The sequence below is a fragment of the Meles meles genome, chromosome X, assembly GCF_922984935.1.
Source record: "Meles meles chromosome X, mMelMel3.1 paternal haplotype, whole genome shotgun sequence".
Lineage (NCBI taxonomy): Eukaryota > Metazoa > Chordata > Mammalia > Carnivora > Mustelidae > Meles > Meles meles.
The window spans coordinates 102,429,274-102,446,628 of NC_060087.1; the positions used below are offsets into that span (position 1 = coordinate 102,429,274).

At 45.0% G+C, this 17,355-nt stretch overlaps 1 protein-coding gene across 1 annotated transcript; it reads left to right on the forward strand.

The window, feature by feature from the left end:
* Positions 1-9,408: 9,408 nt before the first annotated feature.
* Positions 9,409-17,310, forward strand: ZBTB33 (zinc finger and BTB domain containing 33). Its single transcript, XM_045996020.1, has 2 exons — positions 9,409-9,634; positions 12,320-17,310. The coding sequence occupies exon 2, from the start codon at positions 12,322-12,324 to the stop codon at positions 14,338-14,340; it is 2,019 nt and encodes a 672-aa protein (XP_045851976.1). The 5' UTR covers positions 9,409-9,634; positions 12,320-12,321; the 3' UTR covers positions 14,341-17,310.
* Positions 17,311-17,355: the final 45 nt, after the last annotated feature.

Here is a 17,355-nt window from a genome sequence, read left to right on the forward strand (position 1 = left end):
CTAATGTCTCAAGGGCCCGAATATCCTCATCAGTGTACGAGGGATTGTGGGGAGTGTTGAGGAATGGGAGGGGGGCTGGTGAGGAGTTTAAGGCCGTTTATCAGGCAATAGAGTCGGCCTTGTTGCTCCCTAAAGAGATGGGGTCCTTGGAGGTCCGATGGCCATGGCAGTGGACGATAGCCACCTCAGTAGGGTGATTGAGAGCCTCAAGAAGTTTGGCAATGAGAGGCCCGTTGATTATGGGGGTTGCCTCGGTCGTGAGGAATCCCCTTTCTCGCCGAAGGACAGAATGGGTGTGGGTAATAAGGAAAGCATATTTGGAGTCAGTATAGATGGTGACCCATTGACCCTTAGATAAGTGAAGGGCCCTGGGGAGAGCCACGAGTTCTGCCTTTTGAGAGGTAGTCCCGATGGGAAGGGGGGCCGCCTCTGTGATAGCGTCTAGGGTGACCACTGCATAGGCAGCATGTCGCTGTCCATCCGGCGCTATAAGGGAGCTCCCATCCACGAACAGAGTGCGATCGGGGTCAGGCAGTGGCCGATCCGAAAGTCCTGGATGGGAGGGAGTAAGTTCTTCCAGCAATTGAGAGCAGGAGTGGGAAGGAGTGGGGGTAGACGAGGGTGTCGGCAAGACAGTTGGCGGGATTTATGTGAGGGGAGACAGAGTGTGACCTGGAGGTTCTGTGAACAACAGGTGGTAGAGTTGAAGATGGAAAGGAGTGAGTTGTGCCAAGGAATTGTGGCTGACTAAGTCTCCCGGTCGGTGGGGAGAGAAGACCGTGAGGGGCTGTCCTAAGGTAAGTTTGAGGGCCTCCTTTGTAAGAGAAGCGGCTGCCGCTAGGGCCCTGAGGCAGGGCTGCCATCCCTGGGCAGTGACATCTAGTTGTTTGGAGAGATAGGTCACTGCCCGGTAGGTGGGACCAGTTGGTTGGGCCAGGAGGCTGGTGGCCAGCCCAGACCGTTCGTCAGTGAAAAGCTGAAAAGGCTTTGAAGGGTCGGGCAAGGCCAGACTCGGTCCGGAAATGAGGTGGTTCCTGAGCTGGTAGAACAGGTGTCTGACGGAGCCTGGGTCGGTTAGAGGTCCCTGTGGTGTGTCTTTGGCGGCCCGGTATAAGGGCCAGGCCAGAATGGCAAAATTGGGAATCCAATGTCTAAAAAAGCCCACCAGTCCTAGGAATGACAGTATGTCTTCCGCGTTCTGAGGGGGTTGTAGGTCTTGGAGGAGGCGGATATGATCTCCTGTGAGGGATTTGAAAGTGGGAGTTAGTAATATTCCCAAGTAGGCGACTGAGGGGGTACAGAGTTGGGCCTTGGAAGGTGTCACTCGGTATCCCTTGGTGCCCAGGAAATTGAGCAGAGTGGCGGTATCCTCCTGAGAGGAAGGGAGGGAGGGGCTGCAGAGGAGGAGATCATCTACATATTGGAGGAGAGTGCTGGCCGCAAAGGTGCACTGTTGGAGGTCTGTGGCCAGGGCCTGACCAAAGATATGGGGGCTATCTCGGAAGCCCTGGGGCAGGACCGTCCAGGTTAATTGTCCAGAGATAGGTGTTTCGGGGTCCTCCCAGGTGAAGGCGAAGAGAAAATAGGAGTCTGGATAGAGGGGGATAGTAAAGAATGTGTCTTTGAGATCCAGGACCGAGAAGTGGGTAGTGCGTGGGGGGACGTTGGAAAGGAGGGTGTAGGGATTGGGAACCACCGGATGGAGTAGGACTACTGCCTCATTGATGAGTCTTAGGTCCTATACCAGGTGATAGGGTTTTTTTAAACGGGAAGGATGGGGGTGTTGCATGGAGAGTTAATGGGGATAAGGAGACCCTGTTGCTGGAGCCGGTCGATAATAGGCTTAAGTCCTCGTAGGTGAGTCATCAAGATAGGGAACTGTGGGCGGGAAGGAAATGTAGACCCTTCCTTGAGTCGTGTCTTAACTGGGGTGTGGTGGGTTGCTACTACAGGTCTGGAAATGTCCCATACCTGCGGGTCTACGGAGGGGAGACAGTCTGGGATAGAGGACGAGTCAGAGGTGAGTAGGGGAAGGATGAGGTGAGCAGAAGTCAAGGGAGAGGGAGAGAGACGAATGGTAGCCTAAAGTTTGTGGAGGATGTCCCTGCCTAGTAGGGGAACAGGGCAGGAAGGGATAATGAGGAAGGAGTGTGAGAAGGGGAACCCATCCAGGCTGCATGCGAGGGGGAGGGTGGCCTTTGGAGTGGAGGAAGTACCGTCAATTCCCATGACTGCGACCGGGGAGGAACGAGTAGGACCCAAGTAGGAAGGCAGGACGGAATAGGTAGCCCCCATGTCCAACAGAAAGGAAATGGACTTACCCACTACCTGGAGTGTGACCCTGGGCTCGGCGTGGGTGAGAGGGATGTCCGAGTCTGGGCCTCGTCAATCATCCTCCAATCGGAGACTTACCGTCTCAGGGTCACCCCCGTGTGGAGGCGCCGGGGATCCCCCGAGGCTGGGGCGGTCCGATTTCCAGTGGCCCATCATGCGGCATTGAGGGCACAGCCTAGTAGGCGCTTTGGGATTGGGGCAGTGATAGGCCCAGTGTCCCTCAGCTCCGCATTTGAAGCAGGCCCCTGGAGGGGCACGGTTAGGCACTCCCTTCTGTTGACCCCCAGAACCTGCTGGCCTCAGGGCTGCTACCAGGACTTGGGTCTGCAGTTGGACCTTCTGTTGGAGTCTGGCTTGGCGCTTAAGTTCCACTGCTTCCTCTCGGGAGTTAAAGACTTTAAATGCCATTTTCACCAGATCAGAAATGGGAGTTTGAGGGCCCTCCTCTGCTTTCTTTAATTTTTTCCGAACGTCGGCGGCTGACTGAGAAATAAAGTGGGCAGTTAAAATAGTCGCCCCTGCCGGGGAGGCCGGGTCTAAGCAAGTGTATTGAGTCAGCGCCTCAGTAAGTCTGTTTAGAGATATGGCTGGGTTTTCATTTGGTTCCTGAATGATTTCCCTAATTTTATCATAATTGACTGCCTTGTTGGAGGCTGCCCGCATGCTGGCAACGAGGCACTGGACCATGCGGTCGAGGTGCTGGCAGCCATCTTGGCCATTCTGATAGTCCCATCCGGGTTCTACAGCTGGGACCGCCTGAGTGCCAACGGGCATGGTGGCATCAGTGAGATGGACCTGATCAGCATGTTCCCGGGCAGCAGCCTGAATGTGCTCCCTCTCCTCTGTGGTGAGGGTGGTGGTTTGGACCACATGTAGGTCGTGCCAGGTGAGGTCATAGGCCCGGGCCAGATATTGGAATCCCTTTATGTAGTTATCGGGGTTGGCCTTAAAGGAGATGCGAGGGGAGAGTCGGTGGGGGCAATACCAGGATGGGAAGGGGTAAGTTTTTTCCAGGAGTTGGGGTAGGAGTGGGGAGGGGGAGGGGTAGACGAGGGTGCCAGTTCAGAAAGCCTGAACATAAGGGACCTCTGCCCATCTGCCTTGGTGTCTGCCGAGGTTATTTAGGTCCATGAGAATCTGATAATCAAACGTGCCTTCCGGAGGCCATTGGGACTAATTGTCTAATCGGTATTGTGGCCAAGCGACAGTACAGTAATGTATGAGATGTTGCTTTCGCAGGTCCTGGTCCAGTTCCAGGGTCTTAAGGTTAGCCAGTAGACACCCTAGGGGTGTTTTGGGGTTGAATTTGGATTGGGAAGTCCCCATGATTCGATGCCGGGCAATCCGAGGGCTGGAGGAAGGCGTCCCCTTGTCCAACACTGGGTTGCGGAAAGACTGTGTCAACTGCCGTGGAGGTTAGGACGTCTCCCAACTCCCAGAGTCGCGGGGGGTCACCTGGTGACCGGCGGGGTCAGCCCTGACGAGGCCGCGATTTGGACAGGGCTTTCCAGAGAGACTTGGAATCAGGGGAAACTCACCACGGTCTTGGAAGTGGCACTCGGAGAGGCAGGTCCAGGTCCAGATAGGGACAGGAGAGAGCCTCCTCACCGAAGTGGGGGCTCAATCTCCTCCCGGGTTTCGGCACCAAATGTAAGGTTTTACAGGCGAGATACACATGACACCAGGCGAGATAGGCGCAAGGCAAGGTTTAAGTTTATTAAAGGCGCCCTTGGGTGAGGTTCCGCAACTCAGGAGAGGAGAGTCGGGGAAGTTGCAAGTGGGAAGGGGTTGAGTGAGCTTTTATTAGGCCAGGGAACCATATTTGGTAAGGTTAGAGGTTGGGGGTTGGAAAGTCCCAAAGTGGCTGGTTTCTGTGTCTCGCATAGGTTTTAGTTTACTCAGGGTGACATGTCCTTGACAGATGTCCTTCTGGCAGGAAAATCCTGGATAGGGGAAGATGGCGGCCTGGTGGCCATTTTATTGTTCTTCCTGCATTCCCAGGGCCGCCGACCCAACATAAGTATGTCACGTACAATGATAATGCAGTATTAAATGACCAGTTTTGGTTAAAGATGAGAAGAACACTGTTGTACCTCCTCCACGTCCTCTAAATTTTATTCCTTATAGCCTTTTACTTGCTGTTTGAGAATGGGGAAGGGGAGGCAGCCCTGATATCTGGAAGCTAGCAGGGCATTCAGGCCATGTTCTTCTGTTGGACATAACATTAATCTAAGACAAAGTCACTAGGAGACTGAAGTAAGGCAAAACAAGACCAATTTATAGTTTTGTCTAATCATAGATTTTTTTTAAAAAATGTCACTGTGTCACTCAGAAAACACCAGACATCCCCTCTCTTGGCCAAAATGGGTGACCGCTACTTTATCAATTACAGCTTTATTCCTGCTCTCCTCTGCCCTCCCTAGAAATAAGATTTATTGAGATGCCCAATCATACAGTGCTGCTTTCTGACAGCATTTGGTCTAGAAGAAGCTCCCCTTTCCTTAGATCATCCCCTAAATCACCCAAATACTACAACAGGTTCTTTCTAATGTCTTATTACTGAAACACCCCACAGTTCCCCGATGGTGAGCCTTCTCCCTCCCTGCAAAGAATAATAAACCCAACTTGTCAACTATGGGCATGTTCCTGGTGATCTTTGGTTGAGGGGAATTGACATGTTCCACTGCCTAGAATGTCCTTTCCCAGATATATGCATAGCTCTTTCCCTTAGCTTATTCTGTTCTTTGCTCATACATTATCTTTTCAGAGAGGTCTTCCATAACCACACTGTTTACAGTGGCACCTGATAGTTCTCTATCCCTTAACACTGTTTATTTTTCTTCACAACATTCATTATTATCTGATATTCTACATTTAGATAATATATGCACATATGTTTATCATATGTCTCTCCCATTAGAATCTAAGTTCCACGAAGACTGGGACTTTGACTTTTTGACTGTATCCACACTGCCTACCACATTGCCTGGCACAGAGCAGGTATTAAATGACATGTATTTAATGAACGTATGAACGAATGGGTTTTTATTGTGTCAGGGTTTATAATGGTTTCATTCTGTCACATAGTCATTGTTTGGTCTTAGTCCTCCATTTGAATAGATTGGCTCACTGCAAAATGTCAGTTCTTAATTTTTTATTTTGACTCATTTCTTATTTGAGTTTATTTCACATTGCCAAGTAATTTTTCACAAAGAACTCATGGGTAGTATTTTCCCTCAATTTTTTTCATATTTGAAATAAGCTACCTGGTTGTTGTTGCTGTTGTTCCGTAGATTCTATTATTGTTAGCAATTGTCCACTCCCTCTTTCCTATTCAGAGTGTTATCTGTCCCTATCTAATTGAGTTTGGAAGGCTTTAAGAAGAAAAAGAGAAGCAGCAGTATCAAGTCACTTAAAGAGCAAATTGTTAGGATTAAGTAGAAAAGGGGATAGAGATGAACAAGCAAATGTATATCCAGCTCTCATTAGGTACCAGACACTCGTTCATTCAGCATTAAGTAGCCATATTTATCTACCATTGAGTGGATCAAGTCAAGCTTCACAAGTAAGTTAGTGAGGAACTGTGTCTTTCTAGAAGACCAGGCACTTGCCAACCAACAGGAGAGACAAACTCTGGATGTGAAATGAATGGTTATTCCAGACTCAGGGTTCCAGGCACAGACATGGAAGCAGTCAACAGCATGTCATGGTTTGGAAACTGAAACTCAAAACAGTTCTGTGGGAAAGTATTATTTCTATTATGCATGAACCGAATGAATGTCATTTTTTAAATTTTTATCATCATCCATTGAATATATATTAAGCGCCCACAAGATTCTTTGCATATTAATACAGGAGAGGACAGTTGCTGCCCTCAAAAAATTCATAATCAAGTTCAAACAAGGCAAGCAAACGCTGACAATGTGGTTATAAAACCTAACTGATTCTATTATCAGCCAATCAAAAACCTTCCAAGAATATGAAATGCTTAATACCTTTTAAATCTACTGTGTTATTTGAAGTAGGCTTAAGCCTACAGATAAAAAGAAAGTGAAAGATGAAATGACTGGCCAAGAAACAGAAAATTGATGAAACTCTCCAATGATCTTGTCCAAGAGGCAATCGTGAAGATCACTCAAATTTCTTGGTGTCCTTTGCTTTCCTACCAGAAAATTCCTTTCCTGATCATTGAATCCCCTTTGGGTATAGGTAACTTTTACATTTTAATTTAGTTTCTGCTGGGCTGGGGGGCGAGGGACATGACTAGAAGGGAAGAGAAGGTTTCCTACCTTTAAACAACAGGTTTTCATTATATCTTAGTTGGGGCTCCACATTTTTAAAAATTTTTCAAAAGATTTTGTTTATTTATTTGAGAGAGAGAGATCACAAGTAGGCAGAGAGGCAGGCAGAGAGAGAGGAGGAAGCAGGCTCCCTTCTGAGCAGAGAGCCGGATGTGGGACTCGATTCCAGGACCCAGAGACCATGACCTGAGCTGAAGGCAGAGGCTTAACCCACTGAGGCACCCAGGCGCCCAGGGCTCCACATTTTTAAAGCCCTTTCAGGGAAGGGGAAAAGGCAAGGCAATTCTCTTGGCCACCTTGGTGCTGGTAATGCTGGTGTAAAAGAAATGACATCATGTCTTCCAGTTTACTGAGAGGTAACCAACATTTTATATCAAGAGTGTAGCTACTACCACTGTGACCTGTATTTCAAAGATACATCTCATTTTAGTTTTAGTCAACTAAGCTACTGAAAGGCAAAGAGTTTCTAAATTTTCAAGAGGTACTTTGTCCTGGTTCTTAAAAACATTTTTTTTTTTTTTTGCTCCTAAATTTTGGGCAAGGATGACTCAGGAAAATGGTCATTAATGGTCATTAATCTGCTAACTAGTTTTGTTAAATCTGCTAATTCATTTTGTTAAGTGCTCAGTTCCAGGAAAATACTAACCATCTGCTTTAGTTTCCTTTACAACAGTGGACTCCTATTTCCTGTGAAATGTCTTTATGTTAAACAATGAAACTCATAATTTTAAGTCCTAATTTTTTTTAAAAGTCCAATAACGCAGTAATTCGCACATTGTTTTCTCACAATACAAAATCTTGAAGAGCCTAAGGAATTTCATATGGATTTCTTATTTCCACGTGAAAATACAACTGTATTACACCACTTTGGTATTTTTCTATGTGGCTTTACTTTATTGACAATGTAAAATAGATTAGGGATGGATCGATGGTGACATTCTTGTCTGATTTCATGTTGAAGAAAATTAGATACAGTAAGATTTGTTTTCATTCTGGAATATCCTGATGGGCATTTTCAGCAAGGTTTTTGTATGAAGGAGGCACAAGGATTCCGACTGAAAGATAAACGGGCAAATTCAAGTATTGGGAAATAGAGGAAATATCCTATACGTATTTTTTAAAAAAGAGAATGAAGGCAGTGAATGGCTTAATTGTTGAAGACAAAATCTAATATTCTGGCTCCTTAGTTGGATACGATTAATAATCAGCCGAAAGGGAGAGGTTTTGCTCTCCAAACGCCCACTCTGTTGCTCAGTTCATCATGGTACTCAGTCAGAAGTGTATTACCAGAGGGTTTTCAAAAATTACCAGGACTCGGGGCACCTGGGTGGCTCAGTGGGTTAAAGTCTCTGCCTTTGGCTCAGGTCATGATCTGGGGGTCCTGGGATCGAGCCCCCCATTGGGCTCTCTGCTCAGCAGGGAGCCTGCTTCCTCCCTCTCTCTGCCTGCCTCTCTGCCTACTTGTGATCTCTCTCTCTGCCAAATAAAGAAATAAATTTTTAAAAATTACCAGGACTCATTCATTTATTCATTCATTAAACAATTATTGAACAACAATTATGTGTCAGACACCAAAACCACCTGAGAAGGAAATGCTATGTAAATAAAAATAATAAATTAACAATGAAGTATTAATTTAGGGGTGCCTGGGTGGTTCAATGGCTGGGCGTGGCCCTTCGGCTCAGTAGAGATCCTTCGATCCTGGGATCCAGTCCCTGCGTGGTTCCTGCTCAGCGGGCGGTCTGCTTTTCCCTCTCTCTGCCCCTCCCCCCACTTAAGCGCGTGGGCTCTCTCTCTAATAAATGTGTAAAATCTTTTTATTTTTTATTTTTTTTTAATTTACTTATTTGACAGAGATGACAAGTAGGCAGAGAGGCAGGCAGAGAGAGAGGGGGAAGCAGGCTCCCTGCCGAGCATGGAGCCTGATGTGGGGCTCTATCCCAGGACCCTGGGATCATGACCTGAGCTGAAGGCAGAGGCTTTAACCCACTGAGCCACCCAGGCGCCCCTGTAAAATCTTTAAAAAACAAAACAAAACAGTGCAAGTGTTGATTTATTCCTCTTTCAAGATACAGCTCAAATGGGAACATTTAGTTTGCTATTTCCTTCTCTGTGTTCTATAACCTTGGACAGGTACTTTTGTCGACGTTGGTATAACCATCTACTGAGCTCTTTGGAAAGGAGACCTTGGCTTACTCATTTTTGTATTCCACGGCACCTAACAGGAGATTTGGAATAGCTCAAACAGGTGGTCGGTAAAGGATAGTCGAAATGAAGGGATTAAGATAGTACTGCATCATTTAGTATTCAATTTAGAAGGCAGTCTGGGGTCCAAACCCTAGACTGATTTCTTAAAAATAGTGTGATGTCGCTGTTAACTTGTCATCCTAGAACTTGAGTCATCCTGAGTCAATCGATTCAACTTGGAGATACTTATTCAGATTCTGTTTCAAGGTGGTTTATCGTCTAAGAGACGGGCTAACAGAGCCGTTTCAAACTTGTAAAAGAAATGAAACTCGTATGGTCTCCAAAAGTTTTCACGCCCTAGAAGCTTGAGCCGACTTTAGGATCCCAGCCGCGGGAGACCGACCGCATAACCCCATCTTTCCCTTCCCTTTTTCCCACCCTTTCGCCCTCCGGAAAGGGCCGAGAGCTCCCAGAGCTTCCCAATCTCACTCCGCCCCCCGCGGAAGGAGCCGAAGGCAGCGCCGGCCGCCGAAACGCGGCCGCCTAGAGCTCGGGCCCTTCCGGAAAGAGCCGAACTGCGCTCGGAGGAGGAGGGCGCCTCCGGCTTCCGCGCTGCGCCCCCGCGCTGTGCCCTCTGTCGGTGGCGTGGGGCAGCTGTAGCAGCGGTGGCGGCAGCCGCGTCGACGTCGACGAAGACTGGAGCGACGTTTAAAGAAGGAGCCGAATCGCCGCGGAGTCCGGCTTCTGGTCGTTGGAGGGCTCCCACCCGTCCGCGCGGCCCGACGAGGAGAAGCGGCGGCGCCGGGAAGCAGGTGAGGACCCGACCCGGGGCCGGGAGCGGCGAGGGAGCGCGCCCGCTGCCTCCGTCGCTGGGCCGCGCCTGCGTTTGCATTCTCCTCACTTGAACCAGGAAGCCGCGGAGTCGGAGGCTTCGCTCCTCCGGCCCTTTCTTTGTGTGGGCCCGGGAGCGAAGGAGGGGACGAGCCCGAGGGCCGCGGCGCGGTCCCCTCCGCCGTCAGGGGCCGAGGGGCTGCCGGTGCCCTGGGTAGGCCCGGTGCATGGGGAGCCCACCGCGGGGACCCACTTGGCTTTTTCCTCGCCTTCCGCCTGCCTTTTTGTGCCTCCTTTTCTCCTCCTAGCCCCTACTTTGATTTAGAGCTTTTCTGCCCGGCCCATCCTCCCCTTCCGTCCCCTTCTCAGGGCACAACAATGCCGCCTGCTTGGCCTCATCCCTTCCCAACACCCCACCCTCCCGTTCGCCACCTTCTACTTTCCCCGGCTCGCCGGCGGACCCCCGCCCTGGCGGTGCGTTCCTACCTCCATCTGGATTTGCAGGAAGCTGCCTTTTCGCGTGAACTGGGGTGAAAAAAAAGAAAAAAAAAAACCACCTCGGTTGCAGCCGGCTGGGTGCAAATAGGGAAGAGGGGGTGGAGTAAGGAAGATGGGGTTCAGCTGCCGCAGGGAGCCGCGTGTCGGTTGGCTTTACTCGCTTGCGGATGGCGTTTCTCTCTTTTCCACCTTCACCTGCCTTCCGTCAAGGGTTTGTCTCCCACCGATGCGGAATGGCTTTTCCGGAGGCAGGTCGCAGATCTCGGGTTGGGTTCAGAGCGATCTGTGCAGTTCCTGGGCCCACCCTGACGGGGAAAAGCGGGAGGAAATCTAAACAAAATGAAACCAATTCCCAGTGTCACCTGGACACGTACGCTTGATGCATTGCCTCCTTCCAAGAGCGCATTTGCAAACGACAACAACTATTCGGAAAACCTGTCTACCTACTTAAAAGCGACTTCGGTCGAAATCCCGTCTTTCGGAAACCCTGGTGGCTGGCTCGCTGTCCAAAGGTCACCCTTTCTGATGAGTGCCTTCAGGGTAACCTGGAATTCCTTGATACTGTTAAACGAGCAATGCCTTATAACAAATGATCTTTCAAATCCTCATTTCTAGACTTTTTGCCTACTTTTTGTTTTTAAGCTGCAGTTTTGAAAATTTCGAAGATGCTTGAGAGGCCCCGCCTTCCACGTGTATATAACTTAAGCACTGTGACCACAGTGCTACTATTTTGGTAACATTAAAGGGAAAGAATATTAGCAATAAAAGTGTTTCTCTACCTAAAGTACTTATCAGCCAATTGTGTGTGTGTGTGTGTGTGTGTGTGTGTATTCTATAGAAGTTAAATACATAAAAATTAAATATATAATATGTGTATATATTTTAAGCTACTAGGCACCCTTGTTACTGCAAATGTATTCTGTGACATACAAAAAAAGAATGTTTTGGAGTGGTACACAGTATTGCTCTTTACTGACCCCCCCCCACCTTTTTCTAGAGTAACTGCCTGCTCTGCTCCATTAAGTTTATGTTTTCATTTTCACTAACACATCTGGTATAAAAAAAGTGTTCATACCAGTGTGTGTAATTCTTTACATAATTCTTTACCAACAAATTGAAATGTTTCGTGTTTTCATGCAAATAAGCATTAAGAAATGGTGACCTTTCCTTTGTCTTATTTTTTTCACAGTACCATCTGTTGACTTCGCTTGGCACTCTAACATTTCACCTCTGGAGATTGTAAGAGTAGAGAGGTGAGGGGAAGGGGCAAGGAGATGATGAAAGGGGAGAGGGCAAAAAAGGTGTTTCATAGTTTATCTAGGTGAGGCACCCCGATTTAAATAAGAACAAAAACGTCTGGAGGTAATAATTGTCAGTGTTTATAAACAGTTTGGTCATTGGCTGTAGGGAGTAACTTTTGAATGTGTTCTTAGGATCAGTTAAAATTTAGGAAGAGTATAGGATGGCTATTGCACACAGTAAGCTTTTCTGACACTTAAATCATTCATTTACAGGTGAAGTAACTTTTGTGTGTTCACGATGAAGACTTTTTCCCTAAAGTTTTAAGATCGTTAAAAATGAACTCTTGAGTCTTATTGGGGACAGAACCCAAAAGTGGAACTAAGAAAATTAATTCCAGTCTTAAAAATTGCTTAGTGGCGACACAATGTATCTGAGATTCAGAGGAAGAGATTACCGTTCAGATCTGCAGATCAATTAAAAACTCACTTGTCGGGCGCCTGGGTGGCTCAGTGGGTTGAGCCGCTGCCTTCGGCTCGGGTCGTGATCTCAGGGTCCTGGGATCGAGTCCCGCATCGGGCTCTCTGCTTGCAGAGAGCCTGCTTCCCTCTCTCTCTCTCTGCCTGCCTCTCTATCTACTTGTGATCTCTCTCTATCAAATAAATAAATAAAATCTTTAAAAAAAAAAAATTAAAAAAAAAAAAAAAAACTCGTCTCTTCTCAGGGGGAAGTCATGAGATATGACGCATGGTCCAAAAGCCAGCCTGTGTGAACAGTTTATATACAAGCCAAAAATTTATGCTGAACTTCAGTTAAAATTTGAATACACCTTTGAATGGTGCTGCAGCTTACATTCTGAAATGATGACGTGCTTCTTGTTTTTCTTTTCTAATCTTCTCCCACCCCTTCCTCCTCCCTTTCTCTTACAGGCATGGAGAGTAGAAAACTGATTTCTGCTACAGACATTCAATATTCTGGCAGTCTGCTGAACTCCCTGAATGAGCAACGTGGCCATGGACTCTTCTGTGACGTTACCGTTATCGTGGAAGACCGAAAATTCCGGGCCCACAGGAATATTCTTTCAGCTTCTAGTACTTACTTCCATCAGCTCTTCTCAGTTGCCGGGCAAGTTGTTGAACTGAGCTTTATAAGAGCAGAGATCTTTGCCGAAATTCTCAATTATATCTATAGTTCTAAAATTGTTCGTGTTAGATCGGATTTACTTGATGAGTTGATAAAATCAGGGCAGCTGTTAGGGGTTAAGTTTATAGCAGAGCTTGGTGTCCCATTGTCACAGGTTAAAAGCATCTCAGGTACATCTCAGGACGGTAATGCAGAAACCGTACCTCCTGGTTCTGGTGACAAGAACCTTGAAATACAAAAGTCAAAAGATGAAGCCCAAGATAACGGGGCCACTATAATGCCTATTATAACCGAGTCTTTTTCCTTATCTGCTGAAGATTACCAGACAAAAAAGATCATTGTTACCGATTCAGATGATGATGACGATGATGTCATTTTCTGCTCTGAGATTCTGCCTGCAAAGGAGACTTTGCCGAGTACCAATGCAGTGGCTCAGGTCCAGCCTAACCCAGGTTCTGTTGCCATTTCAGATGTTGCTCCTGGTGCTACTAATAACTCTCCCCCTTTACCAAATCTCACACCTACTCAGAAACTTCCTACTTCTGTGAATCAGGCAACTCTGAGCCAGACGCAAGGAAGTGAAAAATTGCTGGTATCTTCAGCCCCGACACATCTGACTCCCAACATTATTTTGCTAAACCAGACACCACTTACTACACCACCAAATGTCACTTCTTCACTTCCAAATCATATGTCTCCTTCAATCAATTTGCTTGTGCAGAATCAGCAGACACCAAACAGTGCTGTTATAACAGGAAACAAGGCCAATGAAGAGGAGGAGGAGGAAATTATAGATGATGATGATGACACTATTAGCTCCAGTCCCGACTCGGCGGTCAGTAATACATCTTTGGTCCCCCAGGCTGAGATCCCCCAGAATGCCACTTTTGATGGATCGTTGGTACAGAAGATGCAGATTCCTACACTTCTGCAAGAGCCACTTTCCAATTCTTTAAAAATTTCAGATATAATTACTAGAAACACTAATGATGCAGGTTTAGGATCAAAACATCTAATGGAGGGTCAGAAGATCATTACCTTAGATACAGCTACTGAGATTGAAGGCTTGTCGACGGGTTGCAAGGTTTATGCCAATATCGGAGAAGATACTTATGACATAGTGATCCCCGTCAAAGATGACCCTGACGAAGGGGAGGCCAGACTTGAGAATGAGATACCAAAAACATCTAGCGGTGAGACGCCCAACAAACGTATGAAAGTAAAACATGATGATCACTATGAGTTAATAGTAGATGGGAGGGTCTATTATATCTGTATTGTGTGCAAAAGGTCATATGTCTGTCTGACAAGCTTGCGGAGACATTTTAACATTCATTCCTGGGAGAAGAAGTACCCTTGCCGTTACTGTGAGAAGGTATTTCCTCTTGCAGAATATCGCACAAAACACGAAATTCATCACACAGGGGAGCGAAGGTACCAGTGTTTGGCCTGTGGCAAATCTTTCATCAACTATCAGTTTATGTCTTCGCACATAAAGTCAGTTCATAGTCAAGATCCTTCTGGAGACTCAAAGCTTTATCGTTTACATCCATGCAGGTCCCTGCAGATCAGACAATACGCGTATCTTTCTGATAGGTCAGGCACTATGCCTGTAATGAAGGATGATGCTGTTGGCTATAAGGTCGATGCTGGGAAAGACCCTGCAGTAGGGACCGCATCTACTCCTCAGAACAAGCCAATGACCTGGGAAGATATTTTTATTCAGCAGGAAAATGATTCAATTTTTAAACAGAATGTAACAGATGGCAGTACCGAGTTTGAATTTATAATACCAGAATCTTATTGAACTTGGAAATCTCCAAAAGTTTGGTTTGCGTTTCAGGGGCAGGGGTTTCAAGAGACCTGTAAAACAAATAAAGGTGAAAACGAGTTCATCTGACCTGCCACATCATCTGAAGGCAGTCTAGTTGGATTATTTGTTGATAATTTTTAGAAGCAAATTCTGAAAGTTTGAGTAGAGATTGAGATACCCCCGCCCGAGTATCTGTTTGTATAGTTAGCTTTCAGCTCGTTTTAAAGAGGCAAGAAGAAAAAAAAAGCTTGGAGAGATAGTTTCCTGAATAGAATTTGAAGCAGTCTGAATGTCTTTTGAAAATAACTGGAGTTATTAGCATACCCTAGTTTATCTTACAACTTTCCCCTTCCATGTTAGCACTTTACTGCTGAATTCTCAATTATCTTAATATTGAGACTATAAATGTGTGTTGTGTTTTGGATGTGGCATAAAAAGTAAACAAGAACTTCTAAAGTTGCTCTGGAAAATTGCAGAATAAGTCTGCTTGGTTGTGTATTCCGCTAGTCCAAATGGATAGCAACCTCCTGCCTCCCTCCCGCCATGAAAATGGCCGCACAGACAAGTGTCTCATCTGAAGAAAGAGTTTTAGCTAATTAGAATTGAGTTTTGCTTTTATTGCCATTGTCTGGAAAAGACTTTGGTGGCTGGACTACTGTATATATACCTTCGCAGTTGTGGCCTCTGTGGGCAGAGATGTTAATGGAAAACACATCTCTGTATTGCAGACAGGAGGAGAGGAAAAGTTCTGTTGCGTTTGTTTTGAATTCTGTGTTCTTACATGATAGAGAGTGGAAGTGAATGGAGAGTTCGCTTTTTGTTCATCTGGTTAAAAATGTTCCCCTTCTGAAATTTCAAAGTTCGAATCCGAAAGCCACCAAATAAATATTTCATTATGTATAAATCTTTATAAATGATAGATTCCAGAAATGAGACTCCTACATATTTTAGGCAGGAGGCTATCGGTATATATTTTTAAATGTTCATATTACTTAGAATTTCTAATAGAAAGTTTTCATTCGAAATAGTTGAATTCATGATCTAGTATTTTCCTTTCACAAGACCTTTTAGGTTTTTACCCCTTCTAAAGTAAGTTCCATTCCATCTGCAAAGTGCTGCAACATTATAGCAATCAGAAACTATATAAGGAGTGTTATATAGACTTGTTGATTCCCGTTTATCTTGCGAACAATACGTGTACCTTTCTTCCTTTTCAGGTGACACATATTTAAAACACTTAGAGAATAAAGTCAAAACTCATTGAAGTGCTAGTACTAAAAGGAAGCAGGTTGGAACAAATATATAGCCTAGCCTTTATAACAGGATTAATGTGTTGAACTTCTGTAAATTACTTTTTGCAAAGGAAAAAAATTAATAGATACTGAAAAAGATTGTTGTGAATAGTCGTTAGTCCTTTGTAACCTTGCTTAAATATTTCTTAATTCAACATAGATATTTTCTTTCCCTTTAACTATGTATTTTTAAAAATAGTCTATTTCTTGACTTTGAACTTAAAGCTTTAATCATAATTTTTCACGAATACATCATTCTTCTGACGGTAAGCTAGATTCAGAGATAATGGTTTCAGTGTTTCAGTTGGTAGCAGAGGGTATCAGGCCTCAGTATTTGCAATAACACGAGAAAGAAAAATGCTATAATCTTCTGCTTACCAAGGGCTAGAATGATGTGCATCTGTCTGTTTTCTGTTCTGAGTCTTGACATTCAAACCATTTTGCGAACTAATCCTTGGAAAAGTTTAAGTTATCTTAGAACTTAAGACTCGGATCTCTGGAATCACAGTATCTGTTTCCGTTCTGTGCAGATACTGACAACATTACTCTGACTATAAGGTGCACTCAGAAATATTTCCGGTGGAAATCTGTGTGAGTTTCATTAATGCTCTTTCACCAGTTAGACATAATTACTTCTGTAAGTGTGAATGATACTGACAGCCAGCAGAGCTTCCAGACCTTTCAAATTTACCTGCTAGGAAAATTAGTTGATCATAATAAAACTTAAGAGTTTCTAACAAGGCTATTATGACAAACCAGGTATTGAGTCTGTAAGGGAAAACTGTCCATTCTGAAGAATACGAACAGAATTATTATGCCCTGCTGCTGTGCTCTGTGTCAGTTTTGAGTATAAAATTTAAACTCTGTGCCTAATGAAGGTGTCTTGTAGAGTTTTCTGGGGAGAAGGAAAACTGGAAAGTTAACTTGTATTTTTGCCAGAAGACTCTTCCTTGCATGCATATCAAGGTCTTCAGTTTTTTCAGAAGTTTCTATATCCAAAGTTCAGAATTTGTGTGAACTACTCCTTTGGTGCTGAAACCATTCACTCCCGGTGTTTATCAGGTTGGAGATCTGTAGCAAGATTCTGTTTAAAACTTACCATGATGTTTTCCTATTTCGTACTTCGCTTTTTGGCTACTAAATTCCTTCTTTTTTCTTTCAAGTTGGCTGCACATTTGCTCCTACACTAAATTACCTGTAAGCCTTCTGGATAGGAACTGTTTGAAAATACCAGTGTGCTGAAAGAGATGACAGAAAATGAAAATGCCCAAACTAAGCAAAGACTTTTAAATGCCATAGCAATCCCGCAAGATTTACTTTAAAATAGATTTTAAATGATCATTCTCATCTCGGTACTGATCCCCCACATGCAACTACTATGAGGAATTGATGTTGTCTTTTTTCCATTGTACCAAAAAGATAAATGGTTAAAAATGGTCAAGGTATTTCGTATTGTCAAGGCATGCCTAATCTAAAGGATTAAATGTTAATTCAACAGCACTGGCTTCCTCACCTCTGTCAATCATACGAAACCGTGTTCATTTCCACCCAGTACTGTAATGTTCATACTTGTACAATCTTTCCTATCATATGACTTTAAGTTCTACTTTTCATTAACCATTTCCTGGTATTAGTTCGTAGAGCTTATGGCAAAAATAAAATGTTATAATTCTGATTTTCGAGTGTATTTTTTACAAGGTTATCTTTCAGCAATGAT